This window comes from Scyliorhinus torazame, chromosome 9 (genome assembly GCF_047496885.1).
Source record: "Scyliorhinus torazame isolate Kashiwa2021f chromosome 9, sScyTor2.1, whole genome shotgun sequence".
NCBI lineage: Eukaryota > Metazoa > Chordata > Chondrichthyes > Carcharhiniformes > Scyliorhinidae > Scyliorhinus > Scyliorhinus torazame.
In genome coordinates, this window is record NC_092715.1 from 257,516,672 (window position 1) to 257,538,718 (window position 22,047).

At 46.7% G+C, this 22,047-nt stretch overlaps 1 protein-coding gene across 2 annotated transcripts in view; it reads left to right on the top strand.

Annotated features, from left to right (window-relative positions):
• Window positions 1-22,047, top strand: part of grin3a (glutamate receptor, ionotropic, N-methyl-D-aspartate 3A) — a 175,857-nt gene that overhangs the window by 99,248 nt on the left and 54,562 nt on the right. For both annotated transcript variants that reach the window (XM_072517277.1, XM_072517278.1), the window contains exon 3: window positions 7,164-8,211. In XM_072517277.1, coding sequence (XP_072373378.1) covers window positions 7,164-8,211 — 1,048 coding nt within the window. The remainder of the gene's footprint in view (window positions 1-7,163; window positions 8,212-22,047) is intronic.

A 22,047-nucleotide genomic window follows, 5' to 3' on the forward strand; every position in this document is an offset into this window, starting at 1 on the left:
AGTTAGTGCAGACATTTTCTGTTCGTAGAACATGGATGCAGAGGATGACCAGGATTTTGTGGTAAGAATAATAATGTGGTTATCAGTGCTCACCTTAACTAATGAATAAATTGGACACACAATTCCTGTGTCTGCAGAAACAGAGTTTGTAAAGCCCTCTCTATTACCTGGGCTATGCTATGCCGAGGCTCCAGTCTTACTCTGGGTGTACAATGGCACGGAACAACCATGTGGCTCAATCAAACTTTTCCTTATTGAGTATTGCAAATTACTACACATATACTCAAACAACTGGTGATTGGCCTTCCTTTGTGCAAGAGTCCATCCCCGGGTGGTCCATCCAACGAACGAGTCTCCTTCACGTCTTCGGTGACTGATCAGATCATTACTTCCTGATGATCACTTTGACTCTTTTGGGCTCATAATGTTTCTAGCGTGAAATATGTCACTCAGGCAGGTGCACACATTCCCTCTGAGACATCCGAGAGCAGCAGCAAGTATCTCCTCCGTTCAAGCTCATAGAAGTTCAACCTTCAAACAAAAAAAACAACTTTAGTCTGCAGGACCTTCTTCCATAGAATCCCTGCTTGCCTAGGGGCTTTCACAGTAACTTCATTTGAAGCCTACTTGTGACAATAAGCGATTTTCATTTCATTTCATAGAATCCCTGCAGTGCAGAAGGAGGGCATTCGGCCCATCAAGTCTGCACAGACCCTCTGAAAGAGCACCCTACCAAGGCCCACTCCCCTGCCCTATCCCCGTAACCCCACCTTATCTGCACATCTTTTCTTTTATAACTTTAGAGTACCCAATTATTCTTTTTTCCAATTAAGGGACACTTTAGCGTGGCCAATCCACCTAACCTACACATCTTTGGGTTGTGGTGGTGAAACCCACGCAGACACAGGGAGAATGTGCAAACTCCACACGGACCGTGACCCAGAGCTGGGATTCGAACCCGGGTCCTCAGCGCCGCAATCCCAGTGCTAACCACTGCGCCACGTGCTGCCCTCATCTGCACATCTTCAGGCACTAGGGCAATTTAGCCAGTCCACCTAACCTGCACATCTTTGGCTTTCTCGTGGGTAAACGGTCTCAGTTCTTATGCAGCTCATAGTTTTTGCAAGTGGGCTACTTTGTCCGTGAAGCAAAAAGCAAACCGGCACATTGTAACCTTTATCCAATTAAGCAACTTGTACACTCTGTTTTTTTCCATTTCTTCAGTCACACACAATCTTCCTCTGTTTCACTACCCTTTGTCCATCTTTGGAACACAGGACTGAACGCTGGCATTTACAAGTGTGAGTACATCTGAAGCAACTTCACCTGCAAGCATTAGTAAAAATTGGATTGAATGAAAACGTGGATTAAAAATTTGATTATAACAAATACCTTTTTTAAAAAGTGGATTGACAATGAGTCTTAAAACGTAAATCAGGCACTGACGGACAACCCTCCAAAGCCTGGTCTTGTCTGTGGCATTGGCCTTTTGTCTGGATGGTGCTTTTATTGCCGCAGAGCTTCCTGGTTCTGACCTCCACTGCTCTGCCCTGGTTGAGTTTCACATACCGGGAGGGTGGTGTGGCTCCTTTACCAGGAAGATCCTCCCCCTCCCCTCCCGCAGGGGCAGCATAGTGACGCAATGGTTAGCACTGCTGCCTCACGGCGCCGAGGTCCCAGGTTCTATCCCAGCCCTGGGTCACTGTTCGTATGGAGTTTGCACATTGTCCCCGTGTCTGCATGGGTTTCGCCCCCACAACCCAAAGATGTGCAGGCTAGGTGGATTGGCCACGCTAAATTGCCCCTTAATTGGAAAAAATTCATTGGGCACTCTAAATTTGATTTTTTTTAAAAATACCAGGAAGATCCCTTCATCATTGGAAAATGGCCTCAGTTGGGCCCTAAGTGACATAATTGGCTTCCCAACCCTTTGGAGCCAGATGCTGAATTTCTCCTTTGCCTGCCCCCCCCCCTCCCGGGAAGTTTTCCCGGAGATGGGAGTACTCCGGAGGGTTCCCCCAATTTTACAATAATGGATCCAGGGACGAGAAACATCAGTTGTGAGGATAGATTGGAGAGGTTGGGGCCTTTCTCCTTGGAAAGACGAAGGCAAAGCAGAGATTTGATCGAGATGCTCAAAATCATGGGACAGGGTAACTGTTCCCACTCGTAAAAGGATCAAGAACGAGAGGGGCACAGATTTAAAGTGGTTTGCAAAAGAAATAAATGTGATGAGAGAAAAGTCTTTTTCACAGAACGAGTGGTTGAGGTCTGGAATGCGCTGTCTGGAAGTGCAGTGGGGACAGGTTCAATCGAGGCATTTAAGAGGGTATTACGATTAGTTGAATAGAAGCAATGCGCAGGGGCACGGTGAAAAGGCAGGGGAATGGCGTTAAATCACGATGCTCGTTTGGAGAGACGGTGCAGGCACGATGGGCTGAATGGCCTCCTGCACGGTAACAATTCTGTGATTCTGAATTTCCTGAGCCCCTCCATTTCTAATGCCGTCTCTCCAGGGCTGGGCGAATGTAGTCCCCAGTTCCCCAGGAAGGATTCTTCAACTTCATTGGCTGAGGTTGTTGCTTGTCACATAAGATTCCTCGTCGAGGTTGTCACACTGTTATGGTTGTGTAATTACCATGCGTTGAAGTGTAAAAGCTTTCAGAAAGATGCACAAATGTCGGCAGAATGAATAGTGAGTGCCATTCTCTTGCTGCTGGCTGCATAATCCAGGCAGTGTTTTGTGGCAAGTTGTACCAACATTAAGCTTTCCTTTTTCCTTTGCCTCGCTTTCATTCTCTGAGCCTAGTCTTTCTCTCTCTCTCTCTCTCTCTCTCTATCCTCCTCTCTCCCTCAGCTCAGTGCACTTCTAAAGATTCTGAAACACAAGGCAAGACGTTTGCCATCTTTCTATCAAAACGCACTCAGCGGCTTTCTTTGTTTTAAGTTAAACCCAAGTGTAAATCCTCGAAGTAACGCTTCTGAAATCAGTTATCTTCTTTATCCAAACAACTTCGAAAACAATATTTAAGTGCCAGATGGGTAGGAAATATAGCCCACCAATACGGTGGCACAGTACAGCGCCAGGGACCAGGTTCAATTCCGGCCTTGAGTCACTGTCTATGCGGAGTTTGCACGTTCTCCCCGTGTCTCCGTGGGTTTCCTAAGTGTCTCGAGATGTGCAGGTTAGATCATGGGGTTACAGGGTTGTGGGGGGGGGGAATGGGCACAGAGTGTTCATTCGAAGGGTCGGTGTGGACTCGATAGGCAGAATGCCTCCTTCTGCACTGCAGGGATTCTATGATTCCTACACAGTTAGTTGAACGATACTAACCCATCCAGAGGAGTACAGTACTCTTGCATATGCTAAGGCTGCACAATACACATTAAGCTCACAGACTCTCAATTCTGGACAAAAACATCAACTTGAATAGACCTTCAAGTGATAGCACTAATTAGGGGCAATACAAGACAGAAAGGGCAAATACGTTTAATCGTGCTATCGTGAAGTATGTATTTCTTGAATATTCTCATTGCTGAAGATTAGGCAGAGAACTTTCACTTACTGTGATGTTAGCGTGTTTTCTCTCTTTGAGAGTTGACATTTACAGACAATAGGTAGTTAATGGGTTATTCATGGCATTTGGCCAAATGACAATGGTCACTGCACTCCAAATGTGCAAAGAGCTTTGACATGCATTGACGCGATAGGGCAGCATGCAATGCCTGTGACAAAAGGAGTCCCTTTTCTGAGAATTCTAAAGAGGTTAGGCAAAATCTGCTTAATCTGTGTCTTCTAAAGGTTGCAAAGATTTTGAGCTGTTTTCAATAGGGATTGTTAGTCTGCTTTTGATTTGCGTCATGTAAACAGACTGCAGTTGGCACTGAACACGTTAGAATAATTAACAGATAAATTAGGATCAGAATGGCCACAAGAATAAGGCACCTGAAAACATGGGTGGGCCCATAGCGTTACCTCTAAATTGTACAGTACTCGGGTTCAAAAGTCTACAAGTAATTCTTGAAACCAGCGGGAACAAAGGACAGAAGAAATTGTGGGAGATGTGAGTAATTAGCTGCCGTCCTCCTATCTAAAATCAGCTCGACATTTTACACATGGAGTTACCTGCACTGGTAAAAGAGGCAGCAACGAGGAAATGTGGCTATTCAAAGAGAATTTAAGGAGGGAAAAGTTCTCACGGCCTCCCTTTAATTGGCAAGTCTGGCTCATTTAAAAGCTGAGCTATGATAAACACAACAGAGCACTTGCAGCTGCGAGGGAGAGGTAGCAAGGTAATTATCATTCTCACTGTGATACTGCCGATTGAGAATTCAAGTAGCTCTCCCACTTTGAAGAGTGGACTCCTCAATGTTCTGGTATTTTGCAGGATTCTGTCTTTCTCCTCAAGGCCGGGGTCCTGTTTCCCAGACTCCTCGGCGTTCCTGCTTCCCTGGGCATGGCCTGTCATTGTTCCTTTTTTGGGGAGGTGTACTTGGGTAGCCTTGCTGGCTAGCTTATCGCTGCCACTGGGATGTGTACTGTACCATTACATTGTGACTTTGTATCATCTATTTAACAATAATGATGTTGGGATATTTTGATCTGATTCTAACTAAAGAGCACTTGCATAGAATCATTGAATGATACCGCAAAACAGGAGGCCATTTGGCCCACCGTAATCCTTGCGAGGGCTATCCGATAAACCCCACTCCCCTGCTTTCTCCCCATAACTTCAAGTATTTATCCAATTCCCTTTTGAAAGTTACTATTGAATCTGATCACCCTTTCAGGCAATGCGTTCCGGAGACTACACTGTGTAACAAATGTTTTCTCATGTCACCTGTGGTCCTTTTGCCAATCGTCTTCAACCTGTGCTGTCCGGCTACCGACCCTTAACGTCAGTGGAAACAAGTTTCTCCCTATTTGCTCTCTTGAAACCCTTCATGATTTTGAACTCACCTGTCAAATCTCCCTGCGAAGCTCTCTGCTCCAGGGAGAATTGACCCCAGCTCCTTCGACCCCTCCATGTCACCTGAAGTCTTTCAACCCGCTTCCCATACGAGTCAACCTGCTGTGCATCCTCTCTGAAGCCTTCCCAGCAGCAGACCTTAATCCTTCACCTATTGGTTTGCTTCCAAATCCCCCCCCCCCCCCCCCCCGCCCCTTGCATAGACAGCTCTTGTGCCTGTGTATCAGTCAGTTCGTGTTAGCCGTATTCAGCATCGATTCTTTTTCCTATGACTGGAAATGAACGGAAGCAACGGGACAATTAGAACGCAGTACTGCAATTACCCTATGACCTTCGGCAGTCTACTTAAAACCAATGCCATTAATTACAGTCAGACCTTAATATTAAAAGAGCACTTTCATTTGCGCTATGGAGGAGTGGATTGATTCTGTATTCCAGCTGTGTTCCTTTGCTTTGTCTCTCTAAAGGCTTGAGTGAATCCAATGCATACCATTGACACCACTGAACTGACTGCAGCAAGCTGCCAGGTTAGAGAATGAAGCAGCGGGGCCAAGTACAATGAGCTTGGCCCGACGGAGGTCGGCAAGGGGAATGACAAGCAAATTGGTGGCTGTGCTTTGCCTAAATTCCCTTCTCCCATCCCCAACATTTTTTCTCCCAAATGGCTTGACGGCCGGGATCCCCCATCGCGAGGACCGAGAATTTCGCGCTCAGTTCAATCTCCCATTCACTGCAGCGAAATCCCGCCCAACGTGTATAATTTGTGCATCTCTTCATTATTTAAGAAAAGCAGCATAGTCCTCTTCAAATGTTTTCAGTCCCTGGAGCCAAAAACTATATAGGGCGTGCCCTCACAGAAACTAAATAATCTGCCGTGACATTTGTTAAGGTCCAGGGTTTAGAGAACCCCAAAGTGTATCATGGAGTTCACTTGACCCTTAACTTTGAATTTATTGTGGTTATGGGGAGCACACGGGCCTGTCTTTCAGGTGTTATTCAACAGAGTGTTACAGTACTTTTAAATGAAAACAATGTTTATTCATGAAGCCAGTTAACACTTTACAAACCCACAGTAAACATCTTAACAACTATCAACACCAATAAATCCCCGAAGAATACAATACTCTACAGATAACCCTTAATAAATTCCCAAACAACATCCAGAAGACAAAAGACCCTTTTAACACAGTTAAATTCTCTAAGGAGAGCAGTTATCCCTTTGAAATCATCCAAATGAACACTCTGCAGCTTGTAGAGAGATCCGTGCACATCTGCTGGCTTTCACTGCAGCTCTTCTCTCTGAAAACAAAACTAAAAACTCTCTCCGTAGCAGCCTGCTCAAAAACGAAAGTAAAAGCAGGCGGACAGCCCAGCTCCACCCGCACTCTGACATCACTGATAAACACCCATTTTTTAAAGACCCATTTCTTAAAGGTACTCTCACATGACACAATCTTTTGATTTTCCTCCCCGAATTGGTCCCTTTTCACCAACGACCAAGTCAAAAATTGTTGACGTTGCTTCCTCAGCATTGTGGCGCGGCGGGTAGCATCCCTGCATCTGAGCCGGAAGCTCTGGGTTCAAGAACCAGCCCAGGACTTGATGGCCAAGGAAAGTGCGTCCATTATGTGGACAAACGGGTTGAGTGTCAATCTGCCTCATGCTCCCAGCATGCCAATGGCTTGAGGCAGTGTGGCATCCCCTCAAGCAGTAAGCTTGGGGCGGCAGACTAACGACCTGAACCAGGGGAAAAAAATATCACCATGGGAACAGATGAACATCTGCCTTGTGTACCCTCGGTGTGGGGAGAGAATCAACCTTTTTTTTTTCTTTTCAATAAATTTTGAGTACCCAATTCATTTTTCCCAATTAAGGGGCAATTTAGCGTGGCCAATCCACCTAGCCTGCACATCTTTGGGTTGTGGGGGCAAAACCCATGCAAACACGGGGAGAATGTGCAAACTCCACTCGGACAGTGACCCAAAGTCGGGATCGAACCTGGGACCTCGGCGCCGTGAGGCTGCAGGGCTAACCCACTGCGCCACCGTGCTGCCCTGGGAGAGAATCAACCACAATCCCTTCCTCAGCATTGGTGGCGAGCGAGCGATAGTTTAAGCTTGTGACGAGGTGCGGGGAATTTTGCTAACTTACTTTTGAAAAGCAAAACCAAATATCTCTTTCTCCTTCCCTCAGATTTTTAGCAAACACGAGCTTCGATGGCGTGACGGGTTATATTAAAGTAACAGATCCATCTGTTATCACTTCAGACAGCCACTACTACATCTGGAACCTACAGCTTGACCCCGTTGGGAAACCGATGTGGACCCGGCTTGGGAGATGGCTTGAGGGGAAAATTGTCATGGACCATGGGTTTTGGCCCAGCAAGATACAGAAGCAAAACAACGGCGGCGGCCACTCATCCCGGTTACATTTGAGGGTGGTGACGCTGATTGAACATCCTTTTGTATTCACCCGCAGTGTGGATGAAGACGGTCATTGTCCTGCCGGGCAGCTGTGCCTGGACGCCCTTACAAACGACAGTGACGTCATCGAGAGCCTCTTTGAGAACTTAAAGTCGGGCAACGGTTCTGTGCCTATAGAATACAAGAAGTGCTGCTACGGCTACTGCATCGATCTCCTTGAGAAGCTGGCGGAGGACATGAGTTTTGATTTCGACCTGTACATTGTCGGCGACGGGAAGTACGGAGGATGGAAGAACGGCCGCTGGACGGGCCTGGTCGGCGATCTGCTCAGCCGGGCGGCGCACTTGGCCGTCACGTCCTTCAGCATCAACTCGGCGAGAAGCAAAGTGATCGATTTCACCAGCCCTTTCTTCTCCACCAGCTTGGGTATTCTGGTGCGGACCCGAGACACGGCGGCCCCGATCGGGGCTTTCATGTGGCCGCTGCACTGGTCAATGTGGGTGGGGATCTTTGTGGCCCTTCACGTGACGGCGTTGTTTCTCACTCTGTATGAATGGAAGAGTCCTTTTGGAATGACTCCCAAGGGGAGAAACAGGAACAAGGTCTTCTCCTTCTCTTCAGCCCTCAATGTCTGCTACGCCATCCTGTTTGGCAGGACAGCTGCTATCAAAACCCCCAAGTGTTGGACGGGACGCTTCCTCATGAACCTGTGGGCTATATTCTGTTTGTTCTGTTTATCAACATACACTGCTAATCTGGCTGCTGTAATGGTGGGGGAGAAAACGTATGAGGAGCTTTCAGGCATTCACGATCCTAAGGTAAGAGCAGTAATACTGCCCCTTTAAGCTTGTATACAAAAGCAAAGGTAACCCTCACTGGTTTATTCAGCTCTATGCATGCAGTTGGCATGCATCACAATGACTTCAAGCGATAGATCCCAAAGCTCACCGTGTTATTTTACTTTGTGTCAGCGAGAGGAGAAGTTTAATTAACTTGCCTGCTCAAAATCCAGCCATTCATCCTGTACAGCGAAGGCTTCATGGTGACTTCCTGTTGTCTCCAAATATGTCACGTAATGTGCACACGTGTCCCTGTCACACAAATTGATTTGGGTGCTGTCGCTCAGATACCAGTAACACTCTGCATGGAGTGTCTATCTGAAATGCATGGAGACTTGACAATGAAGTGTCTCAGCAACAACAGATCTTTAATCATTTAATATCCCTAACGGAGGAGGAATTCAGTTCGGGGTGAAAACAAAATCACACCACTGGGTTTTATTCCCCAACTCTTCTGAATTTCGGACTTCACTCTGGGCTTTGATTTGGTTTGGTAATCTGCTTCCTTTGTTCAAAGCAGTTACATTGGCTCCGATATTTATGAGGGAGGAGGTGGGTGGGGCCCAAAGCGACCAAAGAATGCGCAAGGCTGTGGTGAACTTAACACTGGGACCTCTTGTTACGTCCCCAGCTGATGTTACAGCTGGACAGTCAGGTCCAGAATGGAACCCGGCTCTACAGAACCTCATTTTATTTTTTGTTTAGAGACCCGGATCAACGGAGTCACAGTTCTGCCGATTAACTTTTTACAAAACAATAAAACATTTATTAAATAAGAAAAGATTAGTAATAATACACTAACTCCGTCACCCCAGCTATACTTATACAGATATATGCTGATTTAGAAGGATAACTCAAGTTACAATATATTTCTTTACTCTAATGTTCTCGGTAGGTAAACAGCCATGTAAACCAATGGTTGAAATATGGTCGGATACCCCACACTCTGAAACCAATTGACAGATGCCACTTTATACAACTTCAGTGCTTTTCTCATCAGATCCCCCCCCCCCAGGTGCTCATCACAATGGATCCAACTGGGCTCACTGGAACTCTGGCTTTCACACGAGGGTTTCCAATCACTACTCTCAAAGAGCGCGTTTTGAAATCCTCTCCCAAACCAGGCTTTCCCTTGAATGTCTTTGCCAAGGGTCCACATCCAGGGTTTCAATCTCTCCTTCCAGTATTCCTCTGCCCTGGAAATACACGTATATTCAAGCTTCCATACCGCCTCCCAGGTGCCCAGGTACGGCAACAGAACACTTCTGCTTCACAGGCTGTATTCAGGTGTCACCAACCTCAGGATTACTTTGGATGTCTGGCTTCTCGCTAGTCAACGTTTCCAAGTCTGCACCTTGCAGCTCTGACATTAACTGGGAGCCTCCCTCTGCCTCTTTCTTTAAATCCAGTGACCAGTACCTTGTTTAAATTCCGGTTCTTTGTCCCTTTGTCTTCAGTATTCCTGGGACTTCACTCTTTTAGTTTCCCTGGTTTCTGGAATTCCTGTTCTTTAGCTCTGGGACTTATTTTCTGCATCCTTGTATTGTCCTTCCTGTACTGTCAGCTTCAGTCGGAAGCTTCTTGCTCCTCAGTTGCCTGGTTCCAGACTGAACCTTTTTTTAAATTTAAGGTACCCAATTATTTTTTTTTGCAATTAAGGTGGCAATCTAGCGTGGCCAATCCACCTACCCTGCACATCTTTTGGGTTGTGGGGGTGAGACCCACGCAGACTTGGGGAGAATGTGCAAACTCCACACAGACAGCGACCGGGGGTCAGAACCGAACCGGGGTCCTCAGCGGCGTGAGGCAGCTGTGCTAACCACTGCTCCACCGTGCTGCCCCAGGCTGAACCATCAGTGCTTCTGCTTTTCAGTGTGGGCTGTGGTGATATGCATCACTGTAAATACACAAGGGGTTAATGTAAATACAGTACGACTAAGTAAACACTAGAGGGAGCACCAAAGACGTCATGACATGCAGACATACAGCTAATGAACACATAGAATAGGACATGACCAATGGGCATTCAAGACACCCAGAGGTGACCAACTACCATTGGGGGGCATTACACAACCCATATATAAGGACAGGGCACACAGTCTCTGTCTCTTTCCACAGGTGACAATTAGCGAGTAGGACAGGGGCAGATCAGAAGCATCACACCCACCACGTGGCTTAGAGCAGACTGGTTGGTTAGACTGAGTTACTATAGCAAGATTAGCAAGAGAGTCGAACTCATAGAGAACTGTGCAAATGGTTCAATAAATCACATTGAACTTACTTCAAAGCTGCATCGAGTTGCAGCCAGTGTTATCCCAGAGCACATAACACAACATGGGCCTCTGGTTACTAGTCAACAGCTTCATTCTTTTACCCCTGTAATTGCTTTAACGTTGTATAACCTTAATTCCAAAGACAGGCAAAGTTCTTACAGACGTGTAGGCATCTATGTTTAACATGAAGCCAAACTAAAGTTTTAACCTTTTCTTCGCGCACAAACACAAAAAACACACATTTAGCTTAAATTTAAAGTTCTATATTATTCCTAATGCACACAAGCGGAAATATAAATTAATTGAACTATCTCTGATTTCCTAACACTTTATAATTTTTTTGTTCCATTTCCCGCCTGGCATTGTCCAAACTGACAGTCAGGACTTGAGGGGAAACCAGTGCAGAAAACATATCAGTCGGGAGGATTGAGAACACCGCTAATAGTAGCGCGGGGGAGGGGGGCGCTGGGAGGGCGGGATTTGAAGCAGGAGGAGAAGATTGAAAATTGTGACAAGGTGATGGGTGATTGAGGCTGCGATTGTAAGAGGGCAGAGGCCAAAGACATGTTTGAAGGGCTTGGAGGAAGCCCTGTTCTGCCTGGCCCACAGTGGGTGCAGGAAAAGACCTTCTGGAGCTGGCAACTCCAAAATCCCGTTTCTTTGTCCACTTCCAAGGAAAACCGTGCAGCAGCAGTGAATTTTAAATTGGGCTCCCAATGGCACTGTGGGAGACCGGTGTAAATATATTCGATGTGTTCATGTGGTATCTCACTGCTTCACCACTGGATACTCAGACGCCATGATAATCCCTGCCGTAGTAAAGGTAGCGGGCACGTGCATGGTGTGTTGCAGACTTGGTGCCCTTACTTGGGCTTATTCACCCACCCTCCAACTGCCCATCGTGGGCTCATAATGGGTTAATTGGCCTCTCCCACATTCTCCCCTCTCTTAACTGCCCTCTAAAATGGCTTGGTTAGCCACTCAATTCAAGGGCAATACGGGATGGGAAACAAATGCGGGCCTTGACAGAAACAGCCATAGACCATGAAAGAGGAAATGAATAAAAAATAATGAGACCATTCTCTCCCGCACCAAAGTTAGATTGTGCGTTCATCCATCAGCCAGAAAACACCAATGTCCCATGCTCCCAGATCTTTTAACTACAAAACCGCCTCAAGGTTTTACCAAGCATGTAGCAGTGAAGGTTTCTCAGTGTCTTAGCGGTTTTCACTGTGTGTTTCTGAGCAGGAAGATCCTGGGTTCAATCTGTGATCCCAGCTCAATGAGAAAGCTGATACATAAGTAGTGATCACTTCAGTGAGGTAATGGGGAGCATTGGCTAAACTACATTGAGGAATAAAGAACCTGGAGATAGGACTAGAACTAGATGAGAAATAAAGGTACAACATTTTGCATTTATATAGCACCTTCAACATAGATCATCCCAAGGCCCCTTCACAGGGCTGCTATATAAGATGACAAAAGGTATTGGCAAAGTATATGTGTGGCGGTACTTCCTCTCGTGGGGTAATATGGAACGAGAGATCACAGTTTTAGGATCAAGGGCAGCAGATTTAAAACCGAGATGAGGAGAAATTACTTTTCTCAAAGGGTCGTGAATGTGTGGAACTCACCACCCTAAAGTGTGACGGATGCCGGGACATTGAGTCAATTTAAGGAGGAGGTGGTCAGATTTTTAATGAGTAATGGGTTGAACGGTTATGGAGAACGGGCAGCAAAGGGGAGTTGAGGCTCGGGTGCGACCAGCCACAATTGTATTGAATGGCGGAGCAGGCTGGAGGGGCTGAATTGGCTACTCCTGCTCCTAGTTCTTGCGTTCAAACTGTGTTTGAAATTGAGCCACATCATAGGACCAATGACCAAAAGCTTGTTCAATGAGGTAGCTTTTAAGGAGCATATTGAAGCAAGTGAGAGACATAGAGAGGTTGTGAGGCTTTGGAAGGGAATTCCAGAGCTTCGGGCCTAAGTAGCTGAAGGCTGCAGCGGCCACCAGTGGTGGAACGATCGAAATCAGGGGTGGTGCACAAGGCCAAAAATTGAGGAGCCCAGAGATTTCTGAGGGCTGATGGGGGCTACAGAGATAGGGAGGGGCGATGCCATGAAGGGGCTTAAAACAGGTTTGAGCATTGGAAAAATTGAGACATTGTTGGATCTATAGCCTAGATTAGTTTCTTTGAGAGAGGGTTGTCCTATGAAGCGAGGCTGAGTGAATTGGCTCTATTTATTCTCTGGTGTTTGTAAGAATGAGAGGTGATCGCATTGGAAAAATTCAGATTCCGAAGGGGCTTGACATGGTTGTCAGTGGTTGTGTTCCCTGGTTGGGGTATCTAGAACATTGGGGCACAATCTCAGGGTAAGAGGCCGGTCATTTAGGACTGAGTTGAAGAGAAATTTCTCTCCCTGAGGGATATAAATCTTTTGAATTGTCCCAGAGGATTGCAAGTGTGCCACCTTTGATTCTATTTATGTCTGAGGGAGATGTTTGGTTTCTCGAGGAATCAACAGGTAATGAGCGCTGAACTCAGCTGAGGCAGAAGATAAGTCATGGTCGTATTAAATGACGGAGAGGGTTCAAGGGGCTGTATGGTTTCCACTGGAGTCTAGAAGGTTGAGGGGTGACTTGATTGAAAAGACCCCGAATGATCTCGACAAGGTGAATGTGGAAAGCATGTTTCCTCTTGTGGGCGAGTTCATAACTAGGGGGCACTATTTTAAAATTAGGGTCGCCCTTTTGGAACAGAGATGATGATGATTTTTTTCTATGAGGGCTGTGCGACTTTGGAACTCTGCCTCAGAAAACGCTGGAGGGGGGGTCATTGAATGTTTTTCAGGTGGTGCGGGGGGGAGATAGATTCTTGTTAGGCAGAGTAATCAAAAGTTATCGGGAGAGGAGGAGTAGATGGAATGTGCGATCCAAAACACAAATAGATAAGCCATAGACCACAGAATTTACAGTTCAGAAGGAGGCCATTCGGCCCATCGAGCCTGCACCGGCTCTTGCAAAGAGCACCCTACCCAAGTCCACACCTCCATCCTATCCCCATAACCCAGTAACCCCTCCCAACACGAAGGGCAATTTTGGACACTAAGGGCAATTTTAGCATGGCCAATCCACCTAACCTGCACATCTTTGGACTGTGGGAGGAAACCGGAGGAAACCCACGTAGACACGGGGAGAACGTGCAGACAGTGATCCAAGCCGGGAATCGAACCTGGGACCCTGGAGCTGTGAAGCAATTGTGCTAACCACTATGCCCGTGCTGCCCTAATCTTGGGGGAATGGTCCTTGTATGAGCGAGGAGAAATGGTCTTGACTGCTTACCGTGTAAATGTTTTAAAAGGAAGCTGTAAAAGACCTTAATTTATAGATGGATGTTGGATACTCTTGTGAGTTGTAGAAGTCCACAGCTGCTGGAAGTTATCTGGGAGTATCAATCTTTATAGCAGAATTAAGCAGCCAACTCTTTTACCAAAAGAACAAATCTCCAATTCAAATAAATAGTGAAACTTCTTCAGCAATAAATTTCAATCTGGAAGACTAATCGGCAGCAATGCTTTCCCTGAGCAAGTTGGTTTGTCTCTCCAGAGTATTATATAGCTGCCAGATAATGGTCATTCGGAGAAACTTGGGTGAATGTCATCTATTTCTTGGTGTATTTCGGTATAATTTGTTACACTGAATGTGCGACAAAGAGCAATATTTTCACGCTCGCAACATAAATGAGGATTGTACCAGAGCTAATATGTTGAGATCCAAGACTGGGAAAAAATAATGTTTGTATTGTGATTTTTGGAAATACTTATCGAATTATACACAGTTTGCAGATATTCCATGTATTACCACATAGCTATCTACAGTGGGATATTTTCAGTGATCAGAAACAATACATCGCTGAATATACATCTGAATAGACAAAAGGGTTGATAACTCTACACATACAACACAGGAGAGGAGTTGGAGTTTCTGCTTTAAGCTTTCAAATGAGTGGGTTTCATGTTGAATAAGAAAGGTTTCTAAGGAGCAGAGCAATGATCAAAGTGATGATATCGTTGAAAGGCGTAGTTCTGTCGGTCTTATTAAACTATTCGTGGCCTTGGGTGGTTGAACAGTAAGTATTTAACTGCGAAAAGCTATGTACAAAGATATAGGAACGGTCCAAGCTCGGAGCTAGCTCCATGCTTGCTTCTACACACGGCTCTATCCAACACTACACTGACCGCCCCCTCCCCCCGGTACAGGTCATGTGTTCTCTTACATCACTGTGGGCAGTACTATACTCAGTCCCACCTTAACCCTTTATGGGCCATACACTTACACTACAAATATTGCATTACCAATTAAGTTAGTGTGTATAGTTGAGGCAAAGTGCTGTGCACACTCAAATACACCAGGAAATACCTATGTACATATTTGCACTTAACTGTTTTCATTCTTGTGTGCACAGATTTTTAAAAAAAATAATATTCATAACCCACTGTTTACATTTTCACGACTTCTATCCTTTTCCTCCTACGTGTTCTGTTTAGTTTCTTCTGTTGCTGAACTCGCTCTGCTTCACAATTGGCCCTTTTGCTCCGCATTTGCAACCTTTACTTTCTCCTGTTCCCTGACCTCTCTCTCCAGACTGGGAGAATGACAGTTTATTCCTCATACCCAAGTCGCACAATCTACTTAGCCGGCAGCTAACACAATGCAGGCAAAGATACGAAGAGAGTAAGCGGGATTCCCAACCAGAGATCATCATCTTTTGTGGAAGGGTAATCTGCTGAAAGTGGCTCACGAGGGTGAGGAAAGCAAAGACAAGTTGACGTTGAATTTCTCGCAGAAGATGGAGCGGTATCGAGGAGAGTCTTGCAATCTAAGTTGCGACAGAGATGCATGTTCCATTGTCAGTGTAGCGCTGTCGCAGGTGGAAAATGGAGTCGGCTGTTCAGGCCTTGGGCACAACTAGGGAAAGCAGCTGGGCTGTCTTTTTGGGCATGTTCAATTTTCCAACACTCCACCCGTGAAGGGCTTAAAGAGAAAAATCTTCCCCACACCTGAACAGGTACGCAGACAAGGGGAATAATCAGTATCCAGGAAACCGTATACCAATTCCAAGAGAGGTAATGAATCGAGGCCGTAAAGATTTGCCTGAACGATTTGAGTATTTGTGGCATTATTTGTTGAAACATGTATTTATTGATTTTGTGTGTCAGGAGCTAGAGTTTCCACTTCAGACACAACTGGTGATCCAGAAACAAACAGTGCCCTCGCTTGCACTAGTTTTGAGAAGTTTATCTTTCCTCTATTTCCACCCAAACTCAATTTCATGGGCGTGGTTCAACGGAAAAGCTTCCAAGTGTCATTTTGGGCACGTTTGGTGGGGAGCTTCTCGAAGGCCATGTTGGCGAGACGTGACAGTTACATGCAGCACTCACCACACCAGCAACAAAAGCATCCGCAATCTGCAAAAGCATTTCTTCAACGGCATCATCAGGTGGCCGATTTGGATCAATGTCGCGCTGATCCCCCAGCGTTTTCTTGCCACAAACCGGATTGCCTTCTGTACTCAACGTCCCCCTGAGCTCGGTGCTTCAAGACCCAGGTGTCTTAGAAACACATTGTCCTTTCTGGCTACAGAAAAGGAAGGAAACAGCAACTGCAGCCTCCAGGCATTGGCGGCCACCAGCAGGAACAAGCAGCAAACACAACCTACAGCTCTGAAGTGCTCTCACAACTAACAAGGCTAATTCATCATTTGAAATGACCTTCAGCTGTAAAATTAGAGGCTGGTCACAGTCAACGGGGGTGAAATTGACTTTCAGGATAGAGGCCACAGCAGGGCTCTGCCCTGGAAGAGTTTGGTAGAGCTGACAGGCTGTAGCTGTGGTTGCCACTGTTATGAGACTCTATAATATTTAAAGATGGCATCAAAGCCTCACAGATGCAAAGCCCCTCACCAAACCCCCCATCCTCCCGGCCCGGGGGCAACCCCCGACCTAGAACGCTTCAGCCCCTATGTTCCTCCGCGTCGGGCCCCTGTGGGGCTCCGCCATACTGCCTGGGGGCCAGCGGCGAGACGTCAACCCATGCACATGCGCGGACCCGCGCCGGCCGTGGCGCGCCAGCTTTCGAGTGCACAACACTCCGGCGCCATACGAGCCCCCGAAGAAGGGGTGAATGCCTGGGCCTGGAGGCCCGTTGGCGCCGGCGTCACTTGCGCCGGTTTTGACGCTGGCGTCAACACTTGGCCAGGATTTCAGAGAATCCCGGCCCCAATCTTAAATAACTCTAAGTGTCTTCAATAAACCTTGCAGAACCACTCGCTAATCATATTGGGGTGGACTAATCAGCTTTAGTACATTTTAAAAACTATCTGCATAAGCTTTTAAAAGTTATTAACAGTGTCCGTGTGCCAAAAAGACAGCCTAGCTTTAAGAGTTTCCCCAAAGGCTCACAGACAATTAATAGATATGTGTCATGCGATCCCTCTGATTAATTGGGGTATTGATAGGTTTCCTCTTGTCGCAGAATCTAGAAATAGGGGATCACTGTTTAAAAATAAGGGGCCGCTCGTCGAGACTAGGAGAATTTTCTTTCTCAGAGGGTGGTGAGTCTCTGGAACTCCTCTTCAAAAGGCAGTGGGAACAGAGCCGTTGAACATTTTCAAGGCTAAGGTGGATAGATTCTTGATACACAAGGGGGTGAAAGGTTATCGGGGGTAGGCAGGAACATGGGGTTGAAGTTACAACCAGATCAGCCACAAACTTATTGAATGGCGGAGGGGCCCAGTGGCCTACTCTGACTCCAAATTTGTATGTTCGGTCTGGGGACATGGCCAGCTTTGTGGGTGGGCCCGGCTTCTATCACTGCTGTTCAAACCAACGCGACAGATTGCAGAAACCCGATTTGCATTGGACGTAACCGGCGCTTAAAATCCCGCGATCCCTTGCATGGGTTTGGTTGAATTCAGCCACAAAGTGCAAGCGGAACTGAGCAAGAATTACAGGCTGATACATCTTGGTAGCGAGTGGAAGTTTTGATTTGATTTATTATTGTCACATGTATTTGTACACAGTGAAAAGTATTGTTTCTTGCATGCTGTACAAACAATGCATACCGTACATAGGGAAGGAAGGAGAGACTGCAGAATATAATGTTACAGTTATAGCAAGGTGTAGAGAAAAGATCAACTTTATACGAGGTAGGTCCATTCAAAAGTCTGATGGCAGTAGGGAAAAGCTGTTCTTGAGTCGGTTGGTACGTGACCTCAAACTTTGGTATCTTTTTCCTGACGGAAGAAGGTGGAAGAGAGCATGTCCAGGGTGCGTGGGGTCCTTAATTATGCTGGCCGCCTTTCTGAGGCAGCGGGAATTATAGATAGAGTCACGACCTTTTGTAGTTTCCTGCGGTCTTTGGCAGAGCAGGAACCATACCAAGCTGTGATACAATCAGAAAGAATGCTTTCTGTGGTGCATCTGTAGAAGTTGGTGAGGGTCGTAGCTGACATGCCAAATTTCCTTAGTCTTCTGAGAAAGTTGAGTCGTTGGTGGGCTTTCTTAACTATAGTGTCGGCATGGGGGCTGTTGGTGATCAATACACCTAAAAACCTGAAGCTCTCGACCCTTTCTACTTCGTTCCCATTGATGTCGACAGGGGCATGTTCTCCACTACGCTTCCTGAAGTCGATGACAACCTCCTTCGTTTTGTTGACATTGAGGGAGAGATTATTGTCGTCGCACCAGTTCACCAGATTCTGTATCTCATTCCTGTACTCTGTCTCGTCATTGTTTGAGATCCGACCCACTACTGTGGTGTCATCAGCAAATTTGAAAATCGAGTTGGAGGGGAATTTGGCCACAGTCATAGATGTACAAGGAGTATAGTAGGGGGCTGAGGACACAGCCTTGTGGGGCACCGGTGTTGAGGATGATCGTGGAGGAGGTGTTGTTGCCTATCTTTACTGATTGTGACGACCTGTGGGTTAGAAAGTTCAGGATCCAGTCGCAGAGGGAGGAGCCGAGACCAAGGCCACTGCGTTTGGAGATGAGTTTTGTTGGAATGATGGTATTGAAAGCTGAGCTGTAGTCGATAAATAGGAGTCTGACATAGGTGTCTTTGTTATCTAGGTGTTCTAGGGTAGATTGCAGGGCCATGGAGATGGCATCTTCTGTGGACCTGTTGGGAAAAAAAAAATGAAAATCGCTTATTGTCACAAGTAGGCTTCAAATGAAGTTACTGTGAAAATCCCTAGTCGCCACATTCCGGTGCCTGTTCGGGGAGGCTGGTACGGGAATTGAACCGTGCTGCTGGCCTGCCTTGGTCTACTTTAAAACCCAGCTATTTAGCCCAGTGTGCTAAACCAGCCCCTTGAAGCGGTAGGCGAACTGTAGTGGATCAAGGCAATCCGGGAGGCTGGAGTTGATTCGTGCCATGACTAACCTTTCGAAGCACTTCATGATGATAGATGTCAGAGCCATTGGACGATAGTCATTAATGCACGCTGCTTGACCTTTTTTTGGTACAGGGATGATGGTCGTCTTCTTGAAGCAGATAGGAACCTCAGATTGTTGTAAAGGGAGGTTGAAGATGTCTGCGAATACCCCCGCCAGCTGATCCGTGCAAGACCTGAGTGCTCGTCTGGGTATCCCATCCGGGCTAGTGGCTTTCCATGGGTTGACCTTCGAGAAGGCTGCTCTGACATCTGCAGTGGTGATCTCAGATACAAGTTCATCCGCGGCTTCTGGGGTGGAGGGTTCACTCTCCCTGACCTCTTGCTCAAAGTGGGCATAGAATGCGTTGAGCTCATCAGGGAGGGGTGCGTTGGAGCCGACGATTTTACATGCCTTCATCTTGTAGCCCGTTATGTCTTGCTGACCTTGCCATAGACGGCGGGAATCCGTGTGGCTAGCCTGGGACTCGAGCTTGGTCCGGTACTGTCTTTTAGCATCTTTGATGGATCTCCTTAGATCATATCTGGCTTTCTTGTAGAGGTCAGGGTCGCCTGACTTGAACGCCTCAGACCTAGACTTCAGCAAGCAGTGGATATCCCTGTTCATCCAGGGTTTCCGGTTGGGAAACACGCGGATTTGCTTCTTTGGCACACAGTCTTCTACACATTTTCTAATGAAGTCAGTTACTGTAGTGGCGTACTCATTCAGACTGGTCGCAGAGTTTTTAAATACTGACCAGTCCACTGACTCTTCAGCAGTCCCGTAGGAGATCATCCGATTCCTCAGACCAACGATGCACAACTTTCTTTCACGGATTCTCTCGCTTCAGGTTTTGCTTATGAGCAGGAGCACAGCCTTGTGGTCAGATTTGCCAAAGTGAGGGCGGGCGATAGAGCGGTAGGCAGGTTTGATATTTGTGTAGCAGTGGTCCAGGATGTTTGGGCCTCTGGTGGAGCAGGTGGCTTGTTGGTGGTAACTTGGTAGTACGCTCTTAAGCTTGGCCTGATTGAAGTCCCCAGCTACAATGAACAAGGCCTCTGGATGTTTCATTTCAAGGCTATTTGTGGTGGTGAATATTTTGTCCAGTGGGCAGCACGGTAGCATTGTGGATAGCACAATTGCTTCACAGCTCCAGGGTCCCAGGTTCGATACCGGCTTGGGTCACTGTCTGTGCGGAGTCTGCACTTCCTCCCCGTGTGTGCGTGGGTTTCCTCCGGGTGCTCCTGTTTCCTCCCACAGTCCAAAGATGTGCGGGTTAGGTGGATTGGCCGTGATAAATTGCCCTTAGTGTCCAAAATTGCCCTTAGTGTTGGGTGGGGTTGCTGGGTTGTGGGGATAGGGTGGAGGTGTTGACCTTGGGTAGGGTGCTCTTTCCAAGAGCCGGTGCAGACTCGATGGGCCGAATGGCCTCCTTCTGCACTGTAAATTCTATGATAAAATTCTATGATTTTCACATTCGCATGGGGTGGGATGTAAACTGCCGTCAGGATAACGGAGCTGAACTCCCGCGGAAGGTAGTAGGGGCAGCATTGTAGCGTCAGGTATTCTAGGTCCGGGGAGCAGAAACTCGCCAGTGTTGCTACATCTAGGCACCAGGAGATGTTGATTAGGAGGCAGACCCCACCTCCTCTTGCCTTGCCTGAGGCTGCCGTACGGTCCATTCGGTGGATTGAAAAGCCCTCTGGTTGTAGGGCACAGTCCAGTGAAGCAGGAGTGAAGGTCATGCTAGGCAAAGGGATTTATTCCAGTCATGATAAACTGTGAGATGAAACACTAACAAATAAAGGATGTAGATGGTGAATTGCAATACTGAAACAGCTAGCATTTGATTTGATTTTGTTTTGATTTATTGTCACATGTACAGTGAAAAGTATTTTTCTGCGGCCGAGGGAACATACACAGTACGTACATAGTAAACAAAAATAATAATCAACAGAGAACATTGACAAATGGTACATCGACAAACAGTGATTGGTTATAGTGCGGAACAAGGTGCCAAACAAAGCAATTACATGAGGAAGAGCAGCATTGGGCGTCATGAATCGTGTTCTTACAGGGAACAGATCAGTTCGAGGGGGAGTTGTTGAGGAGTCTTGTAGCTGTGGGGAAGAAGCTGTTCCTATGTCTGGATGTGCGAATCTTCAGACTTCTGTATCTTCTGCCTGATGGAAGGGTCTGGAAGTAGGCCATGCCTGGGTGGGAGGGGTCTCTGATAATGCGGTCTGCCTTCCTGAGGCAGCGAGAGGTGTATACAGAATCAATGTGGGGGTGGCAAGCTTGTGTGATGCGTTGGGCTGAGTTCACCACACTCTGCAGTTTCTTGCGATCTTGGACCGAGCAGTTGCCAGACCAGGCTGTGATGCAGCCGGATAGGATGCTCTCTATCGCACATCTGTAGATGTTTGTGAGAGTCGATGCAGACATGCCAAATTTCTTTAGCTTCGTAGGAAGTAGAGACGTTGTTGGGCTTTGTGCTTGGGCATAAGTACAAAGTTACAGAATGGTACCATCTTTACACAGCACTTTGTATATTTATCGATGTAGACCACCCACCATCACAGCATCACCTTACGGGACTCCTTTCTACGATCAACCTCCTCCCTCAATCCAACTCTGCTCCTTTCGTCCTCATTTCTAACCATGAGCATCAAAAGCTTCCGAATGACTCCGGCACCATCTGTTCAGCTGTCTCTGCTCCATGAAGGATTGTGCCTTTTCTCCAGTGTTTCCTCAAATCGCCCACCAGGGCAGGAGAATCCCCGCAGAAATCCAACCCCAGCATGGTGTGTTTGTTTGCATTTAGGTGACTGGTTTGTTATTTACGTACAGCCGCAGACTACAAAATACAATGGCAATTCATTTTATTATGTTGTACGGCAGTTGTTGCATGTAAATAAAAATAAAGTTGTGCATGTGTGTGTGTATTCTCTTCTGTCACATATGCTCCTTGTGTGTTTTGTATTTCTCGAGGCTGATCATGGATGTCCTGTATGCTTACAGTTACGTTTCATGCAGGTGGAGGGGAAATGACCCTCTCACTGAATCACCAAAACTCAACCATTGGCAAGCTTTTGTTCTCTCTGTC